Source organism: Macaca nemestrina, chromosome 13 (assembly GCF_043159975.1).
Source record: "Macaca nemestrina isolate mMacNem1 chromosome 13, mMacNem.hap1, whole genome shotgun sequence".
NCBI lineage: Eukaryota > Metazoa > Chordata > Mammalia > Primates > Cercopithecidae > Macaca > Macaca nemestrina.
The window spans coordinates 71,631,327-71,656,598 of record NC_092137.1 but is presented as its reverse complement, the minus strand read 5'-3'; the positions used below and the strand labels follow the sequence as shown (position 1 = coordinate 71,656,598).

General features: G+C 36.8%; 1 protein-coding gene across 9 annotated transcripts in view; it reads right to left on the bottom strand.

Annotated features, from left to right (window-relative positions):
• The window catches only part of LOC105465244 (zinc finger protein 638), a 156,555-nt gene that overhangs the window by 57,647 nt on the left and 73,636 nt on the right, over positions 1–25,272 (bottom strand). For 8 of the 9 annotated variants that reach the window (XM_011713536.2, XM_011713533.2, XM_011713535.2 and 5 more), the window contains exons 2-8: positions 21,254–22,772; positions 16,006–16,067; positions 8,624–8,662; positions 7,565–7,863; positions 6,108–6,385; positions 3,300–3,446; positions 1,817–1,939 (exon numbers count right to left, since the gene is read on the bottom strand). In XM_011713536.2, the coding sequence (XP_011711838.2) occupies positions 1,817–1,939; positions 3,300–3,446; positions 6,108–6,385; positions 7,565–7,863; positions 8,624–8,662; positions 16,006–16,067; positions 21,254–22,772 (2,467 nt within the window). Of the gene's footprint in view, positions 1–1,816; positions 1,940–3,299; positions 3,447–6,107; positions 6,386–7,564; positions 7,864–8,623; positions 8,663–16,005; positions 16,068–21,253; positions 23,099–25,272 lie in introns of all 9 variants that reach the window. The other variant, XM_024787812.2, reaches the window with a different exon arrangement.

Genomic DNA, 25,272 nt, shown 5'->3' with positions numbered 1-25,272 from the left:
GGAACCACTTGAAGTTAAAAAGCTTCTGCAGAGCAAAGGAAACAACAAAGAGACAACCCACAAAATGAGAGAAAATATTTGCAAACTGTCCATCTGACAAGGGATTAATAAGCAGAATAAAGAAGGAACTCAAGCCACTCTACAGGAAAAAAAACTCTAATATTCTGATTTAAAAAAATGGACAAAAGGTCTGAAGAAACATTTCTCAAAAGATGACACACACAGCAAAAAGGCACATGAAAAGGTACTCGACATTACTGATCATCAGAGAAATGCAAATCAAAACTACTATGAGATATCATCTTACCCTGGTTAAAATGGCTTTTATCCAAGAGACAGGCAAAAACAAATGCTGGCCAGGATGTGGAGAAAAGGGAACCCTCAGTATATTGTTGGTGGGAACGTAAATTAGTATGATCACTATGGAGAACAGTGTGAAGGGTCCTAAGAAACTAAAAACAGGATCTACCACACAATCCAGCAATCCCACTGCTGGGTATATATACCCAAAAGAAAAGAAATCAGTATATCAAAGAGATATCTGCACTCCCACGTTTCTAGCAGCACTGTTCACATTAGCTAAGATTTGAAAGCAAACTAAGTGTCCATCAACAGATGAACAAAGAAAATGTGGCACATATACACAATGGAGTACTATTCAGCCATAAAAATGAATGAGATTCAGTTATTTAAAATAACATGGATGGAACTGGAAGTCATTATATTAAGTGAAATAAGCCAGGCACAGAAAGACAAAGATCACATGTTCCCACTTATTTGTAGTATCTAAAAAATCCCACAATTTGTGGGATCTAAAACAACTGAACTCATGGAGACAGAAAGTAGAAGGATGGTTATGAGACTGGGAAAGGTAATAGGAGGTAGGAGGGGATAATTAACGGGTACCAAAAAAAAAAAAAAAAATGAATAAGACCTAGTATTAGCTAGCGCAACAGAGTGACTATAGTAAAAAATAATTTAATGGTACATTTTTAAACAATTATAAGAGTATAACTGGACTGTTTGATACACAAAGAATAAATGCTGGAGGGGACAGATATCCCATTTTCCATAAAGTGATTATTACACACCGCATGCCTGTATCTAAATATCTCATGTACCTCATAAATATATCTACCATGTACCCACAAAAATTAAAAATAAAAGAATTTTTTTTTAAGTAATAAAAATATTTTCTCAACACCCTATTTTTAAAAACACACATACACAAAGAAAACCTTACAGGTGAGATATAGCTTTTGTATCTAACAGAAAGGTCATCCTTAAAGGGTAATTTAATTCTATAGATACTATCTATAGACATATAAACTGAAGCATAGAAATTATCTAGAAAGAATAAAGTTACAAAAATTGATACTCCTAAGGAAGTAAAAGCCCAAAGAATATACACTCTATGATTTTGTTTATGTAAAGTTGAAAACAGGCAAAACTCAACTATGGCATTAGAAAACAAATTAGTGATTACTTGTGAGAAAAAGGGAGAGTGTAAGAATTCGGAAGAAGTAAGCAAGGGACTTCCAGGTACTGTCAATGTTCTCTTTTGTGACCTAGGTACCGGATTCACAGATATTTGCTATTTTTGTGTTATATATGGCCAAGTATTTTCTCCTAATTATTGTTATTTAATACTGCATACAGCACTATACATTTATGAAGAAGTTTTGATTTCAATATATTTGAATTAATGCATATAATCTGTTGAGCTAACATTTATGTTTCTATGCATATTTCTGTATGTGTGCCATACTTAAACAAAAAAGTTAAACTAAACAACAGTGACCTAAATCCAGTTTACCTGTGCTTTTTTCTTTCCTGGAACACATATTTTCACACTTTTGCCTTTTATCATAAGCGGTGTTGTTTCAATGTACTTCATAATTGCGGTAATCGCCTCTTTAAATTCCATTTCTAAGTAAGCCTAAAATGAAATTTATTCCATCTTTAGTCACAAATTTACCTTTAAAAGTTCCTGCATTTTAAAATTGACTTAATCCTTTCTTTTGTAACATCAAACTATGAAATTACCTCAAGTCATGGTTGCTTTTGCCTGTTTTTATTTTGGTCATGTGTAATTTGATTAAGGATGTTTCACACATGAAATGGCCATTTAACCTTACAGAATTTCTATACCACTACCAAGATAAAAAAAATCCAGGCAGGCTCATGCAACAAGAAGAAATGAGAAGGCAGGGCTCACTGAACAACAGGAGGGAAGGGAAGATACGGTCCAGCTTGTGGTAGGTCTGACATTTTAAAGGTTTCTCGCAACAAAGACAACACTATCACCATGTTCCCCGTCCTAACTTTTTAAAAAAGTTAAGACAAACTTTTTAAAAAAGTTAAGACAGAGGTCTCGCTATGTTGCCCAGGTTGGTCTTGAATTCCTGGCCTCAAGTGATCCTCCAGCCTTGGCCTCCCAAAGTACTGGGATTACAGACTTGAGCCACCACACCCAGCCTTAACTCACAAATTTTTCTGAGACAGAGTCCTACTCTGTTGTCTAGGCTGAAGTGCAGCAGCGCGATCTCTACTCACTGCAACCTCCACCTCCTGGGTTCAAGGGATTTTCCTGCCTCAATCTCCCATGTAGCTGGGATTAGAGATGCCTGGCTAATTTTTGTATTCTTAGTAGAGACAGGGTTTTGCTATGTTGGTCAGGCTGGTCTCAAACTCCTGACCTCAGGTGATCCACCTGCCTCGGCCTCCCAAAGTGCTGCGATTACAGGCAAAAGCCAACATGCCCAGCCTTAACTCACTATTTTATGTTGTGCTTAAAGACTGTTCATAGTTCTTAACTTTATCATGTGAGTTATAGGAATATAACCCACAGACAATACTTACCATACAAAGGAAGTAATTTGTTTTAGTATGATCAAACTGGTGTTCTAAAGCAATGTTCAAACTGGTGTTCTAAAGCAAGCTATGGCATACTACCTATTTTGTAAATAGTTTTTTGCAACACAGCCATGCTTGCTTATTTACATATTACTTATAGCTGTTTTTGTACTAGAATGCCAGAGCACAGTAGTTGAGATCCTATAACTGGCTCATAAAACTGAAAATATTTATCTGGCCCTTTACAGAAAAAGTGGGCAAACACTTATTTTAAAGGATATAAAACACTGTATTGGGCACTTGCTCACTCACATCCAAACATTTATATAACTCTCAAAGAACAATTATATATGCAGTACAAACAGCTAAGGAACACAACAGCAATTTATAGAATCATCAAAGCAATGACTTTGTATGAATTTTTACCAGATTAAATGACTCACCTCCTTTCTATATGGAACAATCAGGACATCATTCACTTTCCCAAATGGTTGAAATAATTTTCTAACATCTTCTTCAGTACAACCATCCTCTGGTAATTCCGATATAAGAAGAACCGAACCGTAATGCAATGATTGTTCTTTCCGAAGCTATTTTTGGAGTGAAAGAAAATTAAAAATAAACCAAATTAAGCTACAATGTACAGTAATAATTTCCTATATAATTTCTTCTACCACTAATATTAGTATATTAAAGGGTCTTTTCCAAATATTTTACCCATTTTCCTTTTTCCTTCACCACCCCCTTTACGTAATTTTTTAAAATCACAATTTTAACACTTTAATAAGATTTTAAATGCAAAAGTGATAAGAAATGTTATTTAAATTTTTTAACCCAGAAATGGTTTATAGGTGCTCTTTTCTGTTTATAGCATCTTATAGCAAATAAGATCTATGGAATGGTCCAAGGCCATTAGAGAGAATTTTTCTATGAAACTACATGGCCCACCGACAAGGAAAGCTGAAATTACAGCTTTGCTCACCCCCCCGTTCTAATAATTGGAAATGATATCTAGACAGGTATATTTTTAAAAATTCATATATAATGCATACCATTTGAATACAGTGTAGTATCACCTTTACCACTCATGTTAAAAATTAGGGTCAGGTATGGTGGCTCATGCCTGTATCCCAGTGCTTTGGGAGGCCAAGGCAGAAAGACTGCTTGAGGCCAGGAGTTTGAGGCCAGGAGTTTAAGACCAGGATGGGCAACATACTAAGACTCTCTACTTTAAAAAGAGAAAGAAAAAAAAGGTCGGGCCCGGTGGCTCACGCCTGTAATCCCAGCACTTTGGGAACCGAGGTGGGTGGATCACAAGGTCAGGTGTTCGAGACCAGCCTGATCAACATGGTGAAACCCCATCTCTGCTAAAAATAAAAAAAATTAGCCAGGCGTGGTGGCATGCGCCTGTAATTTCAGCTGCTCAGGAGGCTGAGGCAGGAGGCAGGAGAATCACTTGAACCTGGGAGGCGGAGGTTGCAGTGAGCCGAGATCACGCCACTGCACTCCAGCCTGGGAGACAGAGCGAGACTACGTTTCAAAAAAAAAAAAAAATGAAAACACCCAGCTGAGTGTGGTGGTGCATACCTGTAGTCTTAGCTACCCAGGAGCCTGAGGCAGGAGGATACTTGATCTCAGGAATTTGAGGCTGCAGTGACTTATAACTGTGCCACTGCACTTCAGCCTGGATGACAGAGTGAGATCCCCATCTCTCCTATTTTTTACTAAATAAGAAAACTTTTTTTAAAAAAGTTCCACTGCCACCACCTAGAAGTCTTGAACCAAAATGAAAAGAACTTCATATATTAATAATCTTATGAGACTAACTCAGCCTCTTCAAAATTTTCCTTATACTCAAAAATTTCTTCCCAATGCTCTTCAAAATTCTGTTAATTACTGGTTGATTACTACAAGTTTATCCTTCTAAACGTTAAGTTCTTTGGGGCACGGAACAGCACATACTGAAAGTCTTTAATGTATTTAGATACTGTTGAGAGCAATGCATACCATACCTAAATGCTTGAAAACTTATTAATATTAAAATATACAAAATATTCGATATTTGGCCTATTAGGATTTTCTCTGAAGATAGTCTCTTGATGTTTTAATATATTATTTCATAGTGATTCAATAAACACACACAATAAAACAATACCTTAGTATTGTAACCAGTAGGTTACAGTCAAAATACACTAAAAATCAGTATCAAAATATACATTTTACACTGTACAACAGAGTTTTTGACTTCTGAATTGTACCACAAAAAGTATAGAACAGATGTATAAAGATCATTTCTCAGGAGAGGCTCACCCTTATACCTTACTAAAAAAAGATTACAAAAGCTCAATAATGCTACTGGTGATTATTCACTTTCTCAATTAGAGAGCAAAACTCATCACAATGATCTGCTTGGGAAGCTAGCCAAAAATGCCAAACCATCAAAATGTTGTCTTTTGACGCATCAAACATCAAACCACTGGAATTCCTAAGCTACAAGATTTTGAACCTTGGACTTCTATTATATTCATAAGAAAACCAGTAAAATATTCCATACTAAAATCATTTAACGACTCATAATTTCAAAGTTATTGGAAATATGGAATAAAAAAGTTAAGACAACTTCATTTTTTCTTTTTTTCTTGAGACAGGGTCTTCCTTCTGTAATCCAGGCTGCAACCTCTGCCTCCTGGGCTCAAGTGATCCTTCCACCTGAGCCTCCCAAGTAGCTGGGACTACAGGCATCTGCCACCAAGCCCAGCTCATTTTTATATTTTTTGTAGAGAGGGAGTTTCACCATGTTGCTCTGGCTGGCCTCAAACTCTTAAGTTCAAGTGATCCACACTGCTTGGCCTCCCAAAGTGCTGGGATTCAGGCATAAGCCACCATGCCCGGCAACAATTTTGTTTTCTGTTTGTCATAGCAAATGTATGCATACTTGCACTAACAAAGAATTACGAGGCCAGGCATAGTGGCTCATGCACTTAAGGAGGCTGACGTGGAAGGACTGCCTGAGCCTAGTACTTTGAGACCAGCCTGAGCAACATGGCAAGACCCCATCTCTACAAAAATTAAAAAATTGGCCAGGCATGGTGGCACACGCCTGTGGTGCCAGCTACTTGGGAAGCTGAGGCAGGAGGATCACTTGAGCCCAGGAGATTGAGGCTGCAGTGAGTAATGTTTGCACCACTGCACTCCAGCCAGGACCACAGAGTGAAACCTTATCTCCAAAAATAATTAATTTAAAGAATTACCTTTCGCTGGAGAGAAACAGCTTTATCAGCCACCTGTTTACATTCTGACAAAGTGTCATCTTCAAGATTCTTTGATTTACAACGAATAGAATGTCCTCCTAGATTTGAATCACTCTTTGTAGCGCTTGTAGGTTTAACTGATGGTTTTGTTCCACTGCTAGTTTTAGGCTTTTGTGCTGGTGAATGTCCCTTATCAGCAACTTCAAGATGCTTCTGTTTATTAAATTCTGTCCCATGCCCAGATCGTTGTACCACATCTTCTAATGCTTTTTTTCTATCTAGTAAAAATATATAAAACACAATTTCAATTGGAAAAAAATTAAGGTAGGAGCCATCTCCTGACATAATCACATAGTGCTATTCTCAAGCTAAACAGGGAGCACACAGACAATAAAAAAACCTATACTTTATTCACTCAGAAGGCTTACATGAAGTTCCTTTATTCCCTTATACCAGTGATCCTCAAAGTTTTGGTTTTGAGATTGCTTTACACGTTTTAAAGACTACAAAGATTTGTGTTACACTTATTGATATTTACCATATTAGAAATTAAAATCTTAAAAAATTTATTAATTCATATGTTAGGTTGGTGCAAAAGTAACTGTAGTCTTTGCCACTGAAAGTAATGACAAAAAAAGTAAATTCCCATATTAACGTAAGTATTTTTATAAAAACCAACTGTAATTCCCAAAACAAAATTAGTGAAATGAGTAAGACTACTATATCTTCTTCCAAACATTTTAATGTTAGGCTTAAAAGAAGAACCTAAATTCTTTTATCTGCTTCTGGATAAAGAAAATCCAGACTCATAGAGGCATGTAATTGGAAAAGAGAAGGCCTCACAGAACTTGGAAGATCTTGAGGACCCCAATCGATCCTCGGAACATACTTTAAGAAGGAATGCCTTATATAACTAAAGGTATCTCCACTTGAAATCAGCATTTTAGACTATACTAGATACAATAAGACCTGTGCAAAGTACTATTTTTGAATTCTTCAGGCTAGTCAAGTGAAGCAGTGGGAGTGTCGAAGTACTTCTCAGATATTAACTATAGTTTCTTTCATTGTAGAAGGAGTGTGTTTGTATGTGTGTGCATGCCTGTGTGAGTTATTTCTGAGAGGGCCATAAAATCAACATTAAGTCACAGGTTAAAAATAATAATCTTTTCAAAAACATTTTAAATTAATCCATGAAATTCAATAATCAATTATTAAAGCAAACTAAGACATTTTTACCATCCTTGGTTTTTAAATATGTTGGTGGACACATACATTCACACACATTTCTTTGCCAAGTTACCAGAGGGAATAATTAACTCTGTGGGATGTGGGTCAGATCTCATTTAGCAATTCTAAAATTTAAAAAAAAATAGAACATTTCTCAAAATCCAAAAAGAAAGACATTTAAAAATTTAGTCAAAATAAGTACATTCATTATTTCATGGCCATCAGTGTACCTGATGATCTCACTGATCTCCTTGATATCCTTTCAGGGCTAACTGATCGAAAGCATTTTGGACTACCTCTAAATGGATTTCTAATTCGATATGGTGAACGGGATCTGGATCTGGATCTGTATCTAGAAATGAAACGATGGCAAATTCTTGGACTTCGACTTCTTGGTCTATACATGTAATGCATTGGGCTTCGAGACCGATGGAATCTGTGACTTGAGCTTGATCTTCTAGAACGCCTAGGACTGGGGGAATGAGAACGTCTTCGTGGAGTTTCATTTTCTTTTCTATTGCCCTCATTTCTACAAGTGGGGGGGAGAAAGAAAGTGATCAGCAATTTAATGTAAATTTAAATGATACTAAATGACAGAAGCACCTTGTTAAAAACAGACTGTTAACAATACCAAACTCTGATAAAAAGATATGTCCTTAAAACAAAAATCTGTTTGTTACGATGTAATTCAGCCTTATAGGTAAATAAGAAACAATCAGAACAGTTTATCAGCCCTCCAACTGCTTGGATGTCTGTTTTCTAGTTTACAGAAGAATACGATAATGAATTTCTCTGGTTCTTCCTGTACCAACATTATATCTAATTATGTTTTTAAAGTATTAAATTATGTAAGAATTTAGGAAATTATTTACATAAACAGATGTTTTAAATAATTTTTTCCTGAAAGATTATGCCATCTATAAATATGACTCTGATTTCTCTATGTGTGCGTACGTGTGTGTACATACCGAACCTGAGTAGAATCCCCTAGGGTATACAGAACGTAATAATACCACTCCTAGCAGTCAAGTCATTTATAACAGAAGATATCATAAACATAAAATAATAAAGTCAGAATAAAATATTTTCAGAAAAGGCTAAAGAAAGTAGATCGGGGCGGGGCTGTGTCACATTTAAGCATTGGAATAAGTTACAGATTCATAGAGGTTTTTGCATTTGCCTATTGTTTAAATGGCAAAAGTAGAACTCAAAAGAATCATTCTTAAAATTAACTGCTTACTTTTAAAATACAATCAAGTTTTAATAATATTACTATTTTTAAAAATTACCTTCTTGATGGGAGGATCTCAGGATTCCAATCAGGGTATCTATTTTGAAAATAAACAACATTAACTAACAGCTAAAATAAGACTGTAAGGCTCAATTAATCTTTACCTGTAATATATCAGAAGGACTTTTCACAACCTTTACTGGAAATAAAATATTTTGAGTGTTCAATAAATAATCAAAGTATTATGCTAATAGGTGTATCAGGGAAACACATTCCCCATACTTTAAAGGACTAAACTTTTATTTAAGTAAAACAGCCAGTATATGCACAAAAGTGTTAAGAGGTACAAGATACAAGCTTAGGTTAAGGGTTAAAAGAGAGAAGACAGTTCATCTACTATACAGAACTCTAGGGAACACCACTCCTATCACATTCCATGTGGCAACTCACAGAATACAACACGAATGGCGCCCCTTAACTTGCACCAAGTAGTCCTCATGAAGATATATGCAGTGAGAGGAATCAGGAGAGAATTCACAGAAAGGGCTGCTTTTCAAGTAGCCCTTACAAAGACCTATTAATAGGAATGGATTAGGTTAGATTTCATGCAGTGGCAATACATAAACTAAGACTGGAGGCAAAACATTGGTGTTTTGTTTCAGGAACTAGTCTAGCTGCAGCATAGAAATGATGAAAAGGAATTACAAAGGGGGAAACTTGGACAGGCTGTTGTTTCAAGTAGAGACAAATTATGAAGAGCCTTAAAATCAGGTAATGAGGTTACACACAGGAAAAAACAATGGGGACTTAACAAGCATTTGTAAGAGAAGACAACAGGAATGTTTTCAGAACAAGTGTAAAGAAATATCTGGAATTAGGGGGAAAGATGAGAGCTATTTAGAAATCGGGCATGTAGAAGCCACAATTATAGCCCTAAGAGTGAGATTAACACAAGATGGAGTTTATAGAAAAAAAGAGCCAAGGACAGAATCTTAGGCACATTGACAACTTCAGAGTAAAGCAAAGAAAAAGAAAAATAATAATAATAATAATAATACCACAGAAGCCTAAGAAAAAGGCTATATCTTCACTCTCAACTTCTAGAAAATCTGAACTCTAAGAGGCATGTAGACAAGCTGATTATATTAAATAAATCACTACATTTAAGAATACAATTTCAGCAGCAAGATGAAAGCCAGGTAAGGAAATGGAGGCAGAAAACTTCTGACAAATCACCAAGCAGGAAAATTAAGTTAGGTCAAATCTTAGTAAAGTGGTTTGTCTTGGTTGCTATTTGCCTCAGACAGTGTTAATAAGCTAACCCCACGGCAATTCTCAATTCCCTTTTCCCTTGTTTGCCTTTACTACAATGGCTAAAAAAGCTAAATATTTGCTTTCCCCCTATCTCTAGAAGATAGCCAGTGATAGGTTCTAACCAATGAGACATAGGTACAAAACCCCTGACAGATATCTGAGAAAGCTTCTGCCTCATTCTTCCTACTTTGAGAATAGATATATTGTCTGGAACATCTTTTAATTATGAGGGGACAAGCTATGAAGACAAAACAGTTAACTTTAATCCAACATACCCATCATCTAGTGTCAACAATTCCCAATATATGGATAATTCTGTTCCATCTATTTCCACGCTTTTAAAAACTTTCATTGCTCTGTACTATCCAGGAGGATAAATTCCCAGTCTTACAGTGATTCAAAGTAAATCTTTTATCATCAAATCCATCAAAAAGTGGGTTTCACTGTAGATGCTGTCATTTAATGGCTATGAAACTTAAAGCCAGTTACTTAGTATGTGTAAGCCTTAGCTTTCTCACATGTACATGCTGGAAATGAAGGTGATTAACAACACATCAAAGTTATTAAATTTCCAGAGCTCTCTAGTTTGTGGTTCACAAGAGCTTGAAGACTATCATTCAAGAGTTGGTAATAATGGTCAGGCATGGTGGCTCATGCCTATAATCCCAACACTTTGGGATGTTGAGGTAGGCAGATTGCTTGAGCTCAGGAGTTTGAGACCAGCTTCGGCAATCCCGTCTCTACCAAAAATACAAAAAATTAGCTGAGCGTAGTGGCACTTGCCAGTGGTCCTAGCCACTCAGGAGGCTGAGGTGGGAGGATCACTTGAACCCAGGAGGTGGAGGTTTCAGTGAGCTGAGAGAGCTAGTAATAAATAATATTGTTGATCTTCACTAGGCTCAGGTTCACCAAGTTTAGACCTGTTCACTAGGTAACACATGTTCTCATCCCTGCTGCCCAGGGCAGAAAGATAAAGCATGTATACATTCTGCAAGCAGAATTTGGAAACACCTCTATCCTGCCCAACTAGTCAAAAATGTGCTTCAGAAGCAGTAACGCTCCTAACATAGGTGGTATAACATAACTATTAAGAGTAAGGACCTAGTTAACTGATATTACCTTTGTCCCAATGTGATGCAATAAATATACACATCACCAATGAAGTATTTGCAGCAAAAATGTTCTCAGTGAATTTAATGCTAAGGAAACAAATAGAAAACTATATAAAGTGGGACATTCAACAAGACAAGTTTCCTGGACATTTCAAGGAAAAAGTCAACACTGTAAAAACATCCTCCTCAAACAAAAAAAAAGATGACAAAACAAAACAAAGAGTAGGCTATTCTAGATTAAAAGAGACTGCAATACATAAATCTTAACTGAATACTGGATTGGGGGTATGGATGGGGCAGACAGGAAGAATTATAAAAGGCATTCTGGAAAGAAATGGGAAAATATGAATTTGGCTTATATATTAGAAGGAATTGTGGAATTACTGCTAATCTCCTTAAACGTATTATATTGTGGTTATGCAGAACAATGTCCTTATACTTAGGAGATAGATGCTGAATTTAGAAATGACGTCTCATAATGTCTGCAATTTACTTTCAAATAGTTCAGAAAAAAGTATGAAGATATAATAAAGCGAATATTAACAAATGGTGACTATAAATGAATAATATATGTTTTCCTTCCTTTTTCCCTTCAATATTTTATTCTGAAAATTTTTTAAGCCATAAAAAAGTAGAAGGGATGATACATAAAGGCCTATGAGCTAAACTAGTTCCGTTTAACTATCTGCTGCATGATGGCAGGGAAACTGTCTCTGTGCCTCAGTTCTCTCACTGATAAAATCAGGAAGAATCCTTATACTTAACACCCCATAGATGGTTTTGAAAACTAAATCAATTATGTAAAGCACTTAGAATGCCCAGCACACAATAAACATAGTATAATTACCTATTTTTAATACTAAAATTCTGATGCACTGTATCTTTCAACTATTCTTGTGTCATAATCCAGAAAGATCCAATAAAGCCAGAGAGAGTAAGCCATAAGAAAAGAAAAATCTAAATATACATCAAGGGAGGAATGAGTAGAAAGAAGGTATATCCCCATAATGCAGCTTAAAAGAATAAAGAATGCAGATCCCAAGCACCTAACCAAATCTAATTTATTTATTAAATTATTTTGCAGTGGAGAGAAAGTCATGAAGCAATTATTCAAGTGCATACAACCTCAATGTGATGGTTAATTTTGGGTGTCAACCTGACTAGATTGAGGGATGCTTAGATGGTTGGTGAGGCACTCTCTGTTGGCGTGTCTGTGAGAGTGTTTCCAGTGAAGATTAGTCTGTGAGTCAGTGGGCTGAGTAAGGAAGATCTGCCCTCAATGTGGGCGGGCATCACGCCATAGGCTGGGAGCCCAGATGGTACAAATAGATGGACAAAGGTGGAATTCCCTCTCTCCACCCCTCCTTCCCTCAGAGCGGGATGCCCTTCTCCTCCTTGTTCTTGGACATCAGAACTCCAAGTTCTTTGGCCTTTGGTCTATGTGACTTGCATCAGCAGACTCCTGGGGCTCTAGGGCCTTCTGCCTCAGACTGAGAATTACGTTATCAGCTTCCTTGGTTTGGAAGCTTTTGAATTTGGACTGAGCCACACTACCAGAAGCCCAGAGTCTTCAACATGCAGACAGCATACTGTGGGACTTCTCAGCCTCCATAATTGTGTAAGCCAGTTCCCCTAGTAAATCCTCTCTCGTGTATCAATACATAGGCATACCTCAGAGATATTGTAGATTCAGTTCTAAAACATCACACACTAAGTGAGTCGCGTAAGTTTTTTGGCTTCCCAGTGCAAATAAAAAGTTAAATTTAGACTATGCCAGTCTATTCACTGTACAATAGCATGTTTTTTAAAATGTACATACATCAATTTAAAAGCACTTTATTGCTAAAAAATACTGATGATCATGAGCCTTCAGCAAGTTGAAATCAAAGATCACTGATCACAGATTGCCATAAAAGGTATAACAATAAAGAAAAAAAATTGAAATACTGTGAATGTGACTCAGGCACATAAAGTGAGCACATGCTGTTAGAAAAATGGCACCAATAGGAAAGAGTCCTGACCGGCCCAGTAGAGACAAGGGAAGAGGGAGGCCTTGGATCTGCCACTGTGATCAGAGTGAGGCCAGGTGAAGAAAAATGTGCAGAAGGTAAGAAACTGTGAAGGCATCATGAGGCCTGGTTAGGAGACACAGCCTGGAGAATTATGAAAGATATACTGTTGTTTTAAATTTCAAACCACAGTTACCTGTGTAACGAAAGAACTCTTAAGCTCCACAATAGGAAAACGTGGAAACTGACCCAGAGGATGCCAGATCGAAGGATATATCCAGTTGCAGTTCTTACCAGCACACAGGTGCTAATATACACACTGTTCATTTTCAGCTTCAGCTCTTGATTGCTTTTGGCAGCAAAAGCACTGCTCAAGGCCCAAACGAGAGAGCAATTTGGTATTAGGAGAATGATTAAGATGGATTCTTGAATGGTGCTCCCCAAAAGATACATACATATATATGTTCCAATCCCTGGAACTTGTGAATGTTACCTGATTTGGAAAAGGATCTTTGCAGATGTAATTAAACTAAAACTCTTGAGATGAAATCATCCTGAATTATCCAACGGGCCCTAGATCCAATAGCCAGTGTCCTTCTAATAGCAGGGCAAAGGGAGGTTTAAGAGAAGGTGGTGTGAAGACAGTAGCAGAGATAGGATTGATGGGCTACAAGCCAAGAAATGTCAACGATTGTCCCCCGTCATTAGAAGTTAGGAGAGAAGCATGGAACAGATTTTCCCCCAGAGCCTCGGAAGGGAATGGTGGCCCGGCTAACACCATGATTTCAGACTTCCGGACTCTAAATAGAAATTTATTCTCTCCTAATTTAAGTCAAAAAGAAAGAAAAAAAAAAAGAAAAATGGCACCAATAGACTTGCTTGACACATAGTTTCCATAATCTTTCAATTTGTAAAAAAGGCAAATTATGGGAAGTACAATAAATCAAAGTACAATAAAATGAGGTACGCTTATATTTATATATGTCTCCCCTATTGATCTCTGTGGACAACCAAAATACACTTGATATGGTTAAAAAATAAATACAGTAGAACATTAAAGTAGCAGGCATGGAAAGCAAATGCTTTAAAAATCAGGGTCCTAAGTGTATGAAAAAATAATAGGCTTACCTACACAAAAGGCTTTAATAGGTATATACATACTGTTTGCTCAAGTAAATTAACGTAGCTATAATCCTCTTACTAGCATGAATGACTCTCTAAAATAAATAACTCACTCCCACCCAAATAAAAATTCACCTTCATAAGAATTAAGATGTCCCACTAGGTACCTGTGGGAAAATGCTGCTTTGGAGAGATTTTTCAATTTTCAACTGTATTCCTTACAGTGGCAGTAAGGCATATCCAATTCAGGTAACAAATTATCTCCCCATGATAACCTGTATTTGTCTGTACAGCATCTATATAGAATACTAACCCTGATTTCTAGTCTTAATGCAAAAGATCCCGGTGACGCTTATCTCACTCTCAACACCAGGACCAGACATGACACAAACTGAGGTGGACTACCCTATTCCCACAGCCACTATAATGGGTTTCGGGATGGACAACTAACCCAAAGTGAACCAGAGTCAAAACAAGGACTTCTGCCAGAGTTATGGAGAAAGAAGTGCTTTAAAGAAAAAAGGTCAGATGGGAGAGACATATATTCTCAGAACCTCCCAAGGCTGTGTCACAGGGTGAGGAGTGGGGTAAGGAAAACAAAAACAAAACAAAACAAAAAACTCCTAGAAATGCCAGCTATACACATCACTTACATCCAGAACCGTGGGGTCCATTTTGCTATGTGAAACAAGTGTGTCCAAGATTTCAGAAGGCCAATGCAAAAGACAACAGCTAAGAAAGAAGTATTTCTGACACTAATTTTTATTTGAGCATCCAATATAGCTGCTCCTGAAACTATTAATAAAACCACCAACCTGATTTAAGCTTCCCAGTTAAATAAGCTGACAAATTCTCTTACTTCAAAAAAAAAATTTTTTTTTTTTAAATAGGCTGTCGCCCAGGCTAGAGTGCAGTGGCACAATCATGGCTCACTGAAGCTTCTATCTCCCATGCTCAAGTGATGCTACCACCTCGGCCTCCCAAATACTATAACTACAGATGTGTACCACCATGCCCGGCTGATTTTTTATTTTTATTTTGGTAGAGACGAGATATTGCTGTGTTGGCCTGAACTCCTGAGCATAAGCAAGCCTACCTGCCTCAGCCTCCCAAAGTGCTGAGATTACAGTCATAAGCCACTGCAACTAATCTGCAACTTTAATCACTTATGACCAGAAGGATCCTCAATAATAATCTCGAATCCATTCGCCCAATAACACGTTACTGTCAGTCTGGTGGCTAGGAACAGTTTAATGGTATTAGGGAAGACAGAGTTTAATCTTACGCTACTTCAAGAGATACAGGAACATAGTGTTAAAATCACACTTTTCACCTCTATGGCCAGTAGGGAAACCTTCACAGGCGCCCTGTCTTTATAAGAAAAAGGTGGAAGAACTGAAAAGCCAATGTTAAGGAAGCAAGACATCTAGCTTGTCCATCCCTTACTCAAGGTATATTCTGAAAACTGGTTCTAAGTCAGAGAAGAGCTTTAGTTCCAAAATTAAATACTGGTGTTTGGTTTGCACTGATTTTCAGTTACTTGTCCTATGGGAAGAGGTGGAGATAGGAGAAGAAAGGATACCTGCTCTGATATAGATAAAAGATCCTGGGGAAGGTAAGCCAGCAAATAATGAACTAATGACATAAAAAGTTTACCTACTGGGAATTAAGCTAGAAAATTGTAAGAGCAAAGGATATATTGAATTCTACCATTTTGGAAAAATATTAAATATACTTCCACAAAACTACTATTTTTTAAAAAACAATAGCTTTCCAAAAATATTTTTCTCCAAAGTATTATACTAAAGGTATTTAACAGTCACATCTGAACATTAACTATGTTGTAAATATGCTATCTATAATAAAGAAAAAAAAGTTCTTACTGTTGACGTAACTGTCGACAGCTCTCAATATGAGTAGATGTATTTTGATGCTGAATCCAATCCTATTGTAAAAGGAGAAAAGTGTTGAAATTAGAATATTCCTAATGTTGACTAATGAATTAGGCTTTTAAAAAAGACAAAGAATATTTTTTTTTCAAAAATTAAACATACTCATAAATAGCACTTGGCTGCTCAATAAAATTTTCACAAACAAAAGTTAAAGGCCTCGAAACAAATGCACTTAATACCATACCTCACTGATCCCATTTGAAAATATTTTATTACAGAAAACATTTTAAAAATCAAAACCATGGCTGCTCATTTTGAAATCAATATATAAACTTGGAGAAAATAAAAGCATGGATCAGAAAAAACTTACTGCCAATATAAAAACAACACACCAGAAAACACCAAAAAATCTACGAGTAATATGGTATCTGTGAAACAGCATCTTCAAAATACAGTATTTCAATGACAAAATACCTCTAAAATTCAAGCTAACAACATCAACAATCAAAAAATGCCACCTCATAAACCAGTACCATTCCATACAAGGTACTCCCTACACTGGCAAATAAGATTAGGAAAAACATAGGGGAAAATGCTACTGATCAAATCTATTTTCAAAATTTAAAAGTAACAACATTTCAAAGATACAATATCCCTTATATACAGAGCTTTACAATTAACACAATGCTTTTTTTTTTTTTTTTTTTTTTGACAGAGTTTTCGCTCTTGTTGCCCAGGCTGGAGTGCAATGATGCGATCTCAGCTCACTACACTCTCCACCTCCTAGGTTCAAGCGATTCTCCTGCCTCGGCCTCCTTAGTAGCTGGAATTAACAGGCATGCACCACCAAGCCTGGCTAATTTTTGTATTTTTAATAGAGATGGGGTTTCACCATGTTTGTCAGGCTGGTCTCGAACTCTTGACCTCAGGTGATCCACCTGCCTCGGCCTCCCAAAAGTGCTGGGATTACAGGCGTGAACCACCATGCCCGGCCCAAAATGCTTTCTTATACATTACTTCATTTACAAATAAATCTGTCCTAAAATTACAATCTGTACCCATAAATAACTCTGGAAGATACATCTGGTTTAAAAAAAAAAAAAAAAGGCCAATACAGTTTACAAAGATACAGTTTCCAAGGTGAAACAATTAGTTAAAAGCAATATGTATGTTACTCAATGTTTTACTGTTCCTCCAGCATTTAGAAAGGCAGAAAACTTACTAGATAACTCTGTATTTCAACACTTTGCTTAAGGAAAATGTTATTAGTTTCCATTTGAAACACATTTTAGGTCATTAGAAATTTCCACAGTTAAAATCACGGTTGACAATAATTTTGGATTCTGCCTTGGCAAGAACTATCTGAAAGAAGGTACACTGATTTGCAAGGCTCAACATCAATTTAAACTCAGCAACAAGGTATGACAAATCCTAAACTATTTCATTAAGCCATGGAACTGATTGTGGACTACAAAAAAGAAATGTTTGTACATCCTGTTTAGTAATACAAATAGAAAGCTAGAAGAGATTGGCAGTTAAGAGCCTCTAGTAGTACTAAAACCCGTATTTTTAATATTAATTGGACATTGTTTACATCAAACAGACACACTGGTGCAGGCAGTGGGTTGGGCATGATTTATTTGAACCATAAAGTGTATTATCTGAATACGTTGCCAACATTCAATAATCCAGAGATTTTACCCCCAAGTCCAGATTTCCAGCTTTTCTTGAAAAAATAGGAAGATACAGTAATACAGGATACCATTCTTATAGCAACTATCACCTGAAGATGATGGCTGCCCTATTTAAGACACACTCTTCTCAGTTCAAAACACGATGGCTGCCCTATTTAAGACATACTCTTCTCAGTTCAAAACACACATACACATGTTCTCTTAGGCTTGCTTCACAAATTGACATTACTTGCTTTAAGCTCAGTAAATACACCCACCCCACCCCAACTTCTAGACTCTCTAGTAACAGTTTCCACATTAGATAATAGTCCAAAAGCAGCACTGTCTCCCCAGAGAAAAAGTGATAAATACCTACTAGCAGGAGATGCTGCAAGGACTATACAGAATTAGGCAGGCTCAGAATGAAACTGAAAATATCTACTCGTATCAGGGCTCACTTACTATTCTCAACAGTTTTTTATTGTCAGTACTTTCTCAAACTGAATTACTTCAGTCATTATGACACAGTTCCTAAACCAAGGAAAGTTTCTCCTTTAAAATCTGAACCCCAATTTAACAAGCAAATACATTTCACATTCTCAAAGTACATCTTCACAGCTACAGTTTCAAAGACTCGAAGGTGGGGAATATACATATTGTCAGATTTACTCAGTAGGAAAGTTTACAATCGGTAATTTACATTTATTGGCTTCATATTTATGTCATATATACACACACACAAACACTTACGAGGCTGCAAAATATATCACAGAAATGAGAGGCAGTGTGTACTATCAAAATCCATCTTCACAAATCCCCATCATTTGGCCACTTAGTAGTGAAAAATTCATTACTTAGATGAGCCCCATTCTGCTGCGCTGTTAAAAGGTGTGTGTGTGTTTTTAACGGCAATCTAGGTGAGCTCTGATGACTAAATAATTTCCTCTCCTCTCAAATTTTTACTTTTATCTCATTAACCCAGGTTTTTACCATCTTATACTTGAACAATTAGAGAAGCTTCCAAGTGGAAGTCCTACTCCACATCATCTCATCTCTATTTACCCTGCATACTTCAGTCAGGTTGCCCTAAAATATACTTCCAACATGTCACTTCACTTATCAACAGACTTATTTAGCTTTCTAATGCCTCTCACCTCAAGTCTAAACTCCTAGGCTAGCTCTTAAAGGCCTTTCATACTTACTTATAATATGCTCATCTTTCCCAACTGCCTCTTACCACTATGAAATGTAATCTTCTCTCTAGACCTTTGCCTCTCTGTATGTTGTTGCCATCCCTCCTCTTCTTTTTCTTTTTTTTTTTTTTTTGGGATGGAGTCTCGCTCTGTCACCCAGGCTGGAGCGCAGTGGCGCGATCTCGGCTCACTGCAACCTTCCGCCTCCTGGGTTCAAGCAATTCTCCGCCTCAGCCTCCTGAGTAGCTAGGATTACAGGTGTGCATGGCCACACCCGGCTAATTTTTGTATTTTTAGTAGAGAACGGGATCTCACCACGTAGGTAAGGGTGGTCTTGAACTCCTGACCTCAGGTGATCCACCCGTCTTGGCCTCCCAAAATGCTGGGATTACAGGCTGTGAGCCACCGCGCCCGGCCCTCTCCTCCTCTTTATACAGGCATATCTAAAGCCTCTTTATCATTCAAGACCCATCTCCAACCTACTCCATCAAGTCTTCTCTCCCACATCATTCTAGTTAAGACAGACTCAGTGCATTCAGTAACTGTCATTCCATTAGTCTAACTAGGCTATAAAAGTCTTTTGATGTCAGGATGCGTATTTATACTTCTTTTTAAACACACACTGCTACAAATACAATAGTTAAAATAATTAAATTGGTAAAATGGTAATGATTAAATTGGTAAACTGATGATGCTGGCCTGAGTGATACACGCCTGAAATCAAGATCGAAATCTCTGTTCCCTACAGCATATCCAAACAAGTTAAATAAATCACAAAACTACTTGTTGCCTTCTAAGTGTTTTAAATGTCTTGGGAGTATAATTTTTCTCCTCAATAAGATTGAATAAACTGCTTAATAACATCTAAAATTTTACACAGTTCCTCATTTCTGCCCCAGTACCTAATTGGAGTCAAGCACAAAATTGGTATCCATAAGTACATACTAAATTAAATGTACATCTTTTCTACTCTATAGAATACAAAACTTCAAGTTCTTTATTTAAAGATATATTTTCTTGGATTCATTATGACTAATTAAAAGTTCAAAATAAATTTTAAAAAAAATTATGTGGTATCCCCAGTCACAAGAACACAGAGAGACTAACACTCAATTCACTACTTAGGCCAGGGCTACTTACAGATTACAATTAGGTGATATGAATTATTCTAAGACTTTCCCTTTTAAGGACTTTGCTATCCCTTCTGATGGAATAAGGCAACTATTATTTTAATAGAATTTGGCACATCTGGCTAAAATGGGGTAGAACACTGCTTTCTTTTGCTGGAGTTAACCTTAAGAAAATAGCAACAGATCTAATCAGATTCATGTTGATGAAAACCTAGTGAGTGAATAATGAAAAGAAAATCAAAAGGCAACATTGGAAGAAAAGAACAAGAGCATAACACATAGATTTCTAAGCCTAAGTATACAACCAATTCCAGGCCATGGCCTTGAATCAAAGCTTTTTCCCATGTTAGTATATTCCCTTCTGACCCTTTACAATCTAAATCTATAAATCACATTAGCAAATAGAAGAAACAGTGATTGCCAACCATACGTAAGTATATAAAATTTACTTGGAAATTCCTGCTCAAATCTACCAATGATTACAACTGAATAGTATGTTCTACATTATAGTACACTTTACTGCCTCTGCAAAATACTTCCAACTACACTATCAAAGTACCTAAATCTTCTTTATTTTTTTAAAGATTTTTCTCTACAAATTTCTATCATTTCACATTATTTTTTGAGTCCACAGCTGGTCCCAGAATAATTTACTGCACCTTGACTTATTTTTGCTATGAAGTTATTTTAGAGAGCTTCTTCTAAAAAAATACTAGAAATCACTAGTCTACATAAAGTCAGGAAATATTTAAATCAACATTAATTGTGATAACCAAGACAGGTATATATGTGCAAGTCTATAATATACTGTCTCTTAAATGTGTACATTACAAATGGGTTATATACCATCTCTTCAGTACAAATGGGTTATACCGTCTCTTTGTATTTTTATACTAACAGATCCTTTTAAAGAAAGGTGATTCCATGTGACATTGTCTTGTAAGTACGCAGCTTATGTTACATAAATTTTATGTTGCGTAAGTGGGATAACTAAAAGTTCAAAATAAATGGACAAACTATTAAAATATGGTGTGCCCGGTCATAGGAATACAGTAAGCCTAATACTAAACTCAGTACTAAGGCCAGAGCTACTTAAGATTACAACTATGTATTGAGGCTGCAATTAAAATTACCTTCTGCTACTTCCTTAACGCCTAGTTAACAGCAGTATACATATCAGAATTTAGAGAAAACTTTGGCGCTGAGCATCATTATACAGTGATCTTTTTTTAAAAACACTCACCTTCAAATGACTACATTCTACGTTACATAGAGAACACAAATGTGGAAATATTCTTGGAGATGCTGCATAATAATCATTCATCATAGAAGGAGTAGGAAGTCTCTTCATCTTCTGGGCATCAGCATGTGAAAACTTTGGTAGCCAAGATGCTTTCACAATACCAAAGGGAGATCGAATGGGAACGTCAGCCTGTGACTGGTAATTCTTTTTACTTCCTCTTGATCCAACATGTACGTTAGATGAATTAATCACAGGTTCATGTGGGATCCGCTCTTGCTGGCTTACAGCTGAAATTAATTCCGATGAAAAAGGTTGCTGGTTCATAGATGGAGGAATTAGAGATTGACTCATCGTCTGGCTAACTGTTTGGTTAATGGATTGGTTGACGGATTTTATGGGTTCAAGGACTGACTGTCCTCCCGAAATGTGTAAGCCTGACATCTTGGCTCCACTCTCAACTGGGAAAAAGGACCGATTATTGGAGGACTCACCGGGGAAGTCCATTTGGCGAAATACGTCTTCAACAGGAAACATAGAATTACATATCACATTTGGATTGGGAACAGATGCAGAGATGTTCTGCTGTGACTGAAATTCATTCTCGACCTCATCAGTTGGAATTTCAGGATCATAAATACGTACTTCAAGTGGATCTTCTGTGTAGCCATATTTGCTTGCATGCCCATAATCTATCACATTACTTGAAACTGCTTCACTACCAAGGGTTTCTTTATTTCTGCTCTGAGAAGGTAAATTAGGTAATCGGCGCCCCATTTTTCGCATTCTTATATCCCTCAAAATTAATGGCATATTTTCAGGAGTCAGTTGTTCATCAGGATAGCGACTAAGTTCTTCTAGGTCTTCATTAGATAATCCAAAACTTGCTAAGATACTTGAGGCACTCTCTTTTGTATAGCGGCTCTGTACTTTGGGACTCTGCTCTGTAACCTGTGTTACAGAACTCTGTTTCACTGCCACTGATGCAGATATATGAGGCTCATCATCCCATCGGCTACCATGAGGCTTCCCCTTCTTCTGTTGTGCTTCATGAAAATCCAGTTTTTCTTTGGTCAATCTTGGATCAGTTCTGTGTTGAGTTACCTGAACATTCATTCTCTGTGGTCCCATGTTCTGATAAGATTCATGGCCAGCAAATCTGTGTGGAATTCCACGTGCTCTCCCTGCTGGGTAAAATCTTGGGAGACCCATAGATCCAGGCCTCATAAATGGTCCTGGAGGCCTCATCCCAGAAGGGTTAGGTGCTCGTGGCCTTTGAAGTGGAAAGTCTCCTCGAGGATTAAACCTGGGTCTCGACATGGCTATTTTCAAGAAAGCCTGATTTAATAAAGTATAAGGTGGTGTTGAACCATGTGAGGCAACGGCATTCAGCTGCTGAAGCGCCAACTGAGTCTTAATCTGAGCAAAGTGCAAAGGAGATGGGCCCAACAGAAGTGGGTTTGCAATGCCCAGGTTCAAGGAATTCACAAGTGGTGCGAAATTTTCCAAGAATAACACAAAGCTGAAAGTTAAAACACAAATATTAGATCATTTTAATTCAAACTACTTCATGAAGTGGGTTCTACAGCCAGTGTAAAACATTTTGAAATAAAGCCATGAAACCATTCTGCATTTCATATACTTTTAGAGTAAGGGCTTACGAGGATTTAAATTTCCCAAAAACTTTCTCTTCTTTTCTTTCCTGAATGCAGAACACAAGCCCCAAACCTCAAGTCAGAGTTCATGTACATTGTGTTGTTCTGGGTGCTGTCCTAGGTGCTGAGCAGTAATTACAACTCCTTTTACATAATCTTGAAAAATACTGGGAATTTATTTCACGCTGTAATACTGGGAGAAAAAAAGATGAAGGCATTAAAATACTTTTAAATGCACACATATTTAATATGCATGTTATCAGATAAACAAATAATAAAAGAACTGTAAGCCTAAAAGACCCATTTTTGTAAAACACAAATCTTCCTTGGAATCAGCCTTCACATCTAATCAATCCCACAGGGCAATTAAACTACACTTATGTTCATATTATTAAATAGTTGTTTCTTGTTAGATAAAAATGTGCTGTCAATAACTTGACTACAGACTCTAAGAAAATAGTAAGCAATGGCATGGAATTTGTTATAACACAGAACATAATACGTAACAAAACCAGTAACCCTTCCTTTGGATTCCCTCCATAATCAGTTTAGACGAATATATACGGATAATAATAATGATTAACTTTATACAGCACTGTCCATATGTCAGTCAGTGTTCTATGAACTTTAAATGATGCTCACAACAATCCTGAGGTATGTACAGTTTTACAGAGGAAGACACAAAGGCACACACAGGTAAAGTAACTTGCAAAGACAAGTGACTGCTGAGATTTGTATTCAAGGTTATCTGGTACAGTAATCTGTGCTCTTAACCATTAACAGATGTGAGCAAAGTATCTTACAGTTTCCAGGCATTTTATTAGTTAAAACTGGTTGCTGACCAGCCCATAAGACTGTACTACCCACTTCAACACTCTTCTCAGAAAACAGTACTTTAGCTATCATTCAGGACCAAGGTCAGCAGCCACATAACTTGGGTTTCCTCCTGCAATTAAAAAATTTATGAGTATATAGACTATGTTGGTGCTTTCTATCAGGACCTCACTTTTATGCATGACTGAAATGCATGGTGGAAAATGTGAGGTCTTGAGGCATCTACAATCATTATAAAAATCAACATCATGGATCCTATTTGCTAACCATCACTGTCTGGTTCAAGCTACAATTCCATCCATTACTTTACTATATACTTTTCTCTTTATTTATATATAATGTTATTAATTGTTAATTTGGCTGGGAAAATGGTCTTTATCTGGTTAACACCCTCCCTTCCAATCATTTTGCATGCTGCCATCACATTTAACCTTTGCAAAAGAACATTTTTACCACACAACTCCTCTGTTCAAAAATCCACAAATTTCTCATTCTCTTTATTTCTTAGCTTTATTGTTTAAGGTCCAACCAATCTAACCAATCTCTCTAATTTTATCAGACAGGTATTTTTGTTATGTCTTTGTTCTTATTCTTCCCAATTCTCTTCATCTCTTCCAATCAAAAACAAACCCTGCCCCGGATGCTGACCTGACTTTATTCATCCTTCAAGGTCACCCCCATTCAACCTCCCCTGACTACCAATGCCGAGAGTGAGTCTTCCAATAACCCGGTTGTTTTTTTTTTTTTTAAAAGACAGGGATGTGCTGTTACCCAAGCTGGAATCCAATGGCACAATCTCGACTCACTGCAACCTCTGCCTCTCGGGTTCAAGCCATTCTCCTGCCTCAGCCTACCAAGTAGCTGGGATTACAGGCATGCGCCACCATGCTACCTGGCTAATTTTTGTATTTTTAGTAGAGATGGGGTTTCGTCACGTAGGCCAGGCTGGTCTCAAACTCCTGACCTCAAGTGATCCACTCGCCTCGGCCTCCCAAAGTGCTGGGGTGTGAGCCACATCGCCCAGCATCCAATAACCTTTATTTATCGCTTGTACCATTTTTGGATTCTTAATATCTTACATTTTTGCGCTCATACACACATGATCTTTTTCAACAACCTAATGCCAACTGAAGGTTTATATTCATGGCTAAGTCTTATCCCCCAAGCATATAAACCCTACTCCTACTCAAAAGATCCTCAAATATTTGTTAAACTACCTAAATGATCACATCCAAAGTATTCATTATTAACATGCACAGGTTAATTTTCAAATTAGAATGAAACACAAAAATACATCAAATACATACGTTTTTGATTCACCAGATACAGGCTGCAGACACAAGCTTACCAAACAATGATACCCAAATTCTGTTAAAAAGTTCATTTATAACAAACTCATGGTCTTTTTAAACAATCATAAATTATATGAAATTGTGCCTACCTTCTACATAATAAAATCTCTTCCAAAAACTGTCTTCACCCAATCCTAAAAGATACGCATTGCTTATGTAAGCAGTTTATCATCTAGTTATT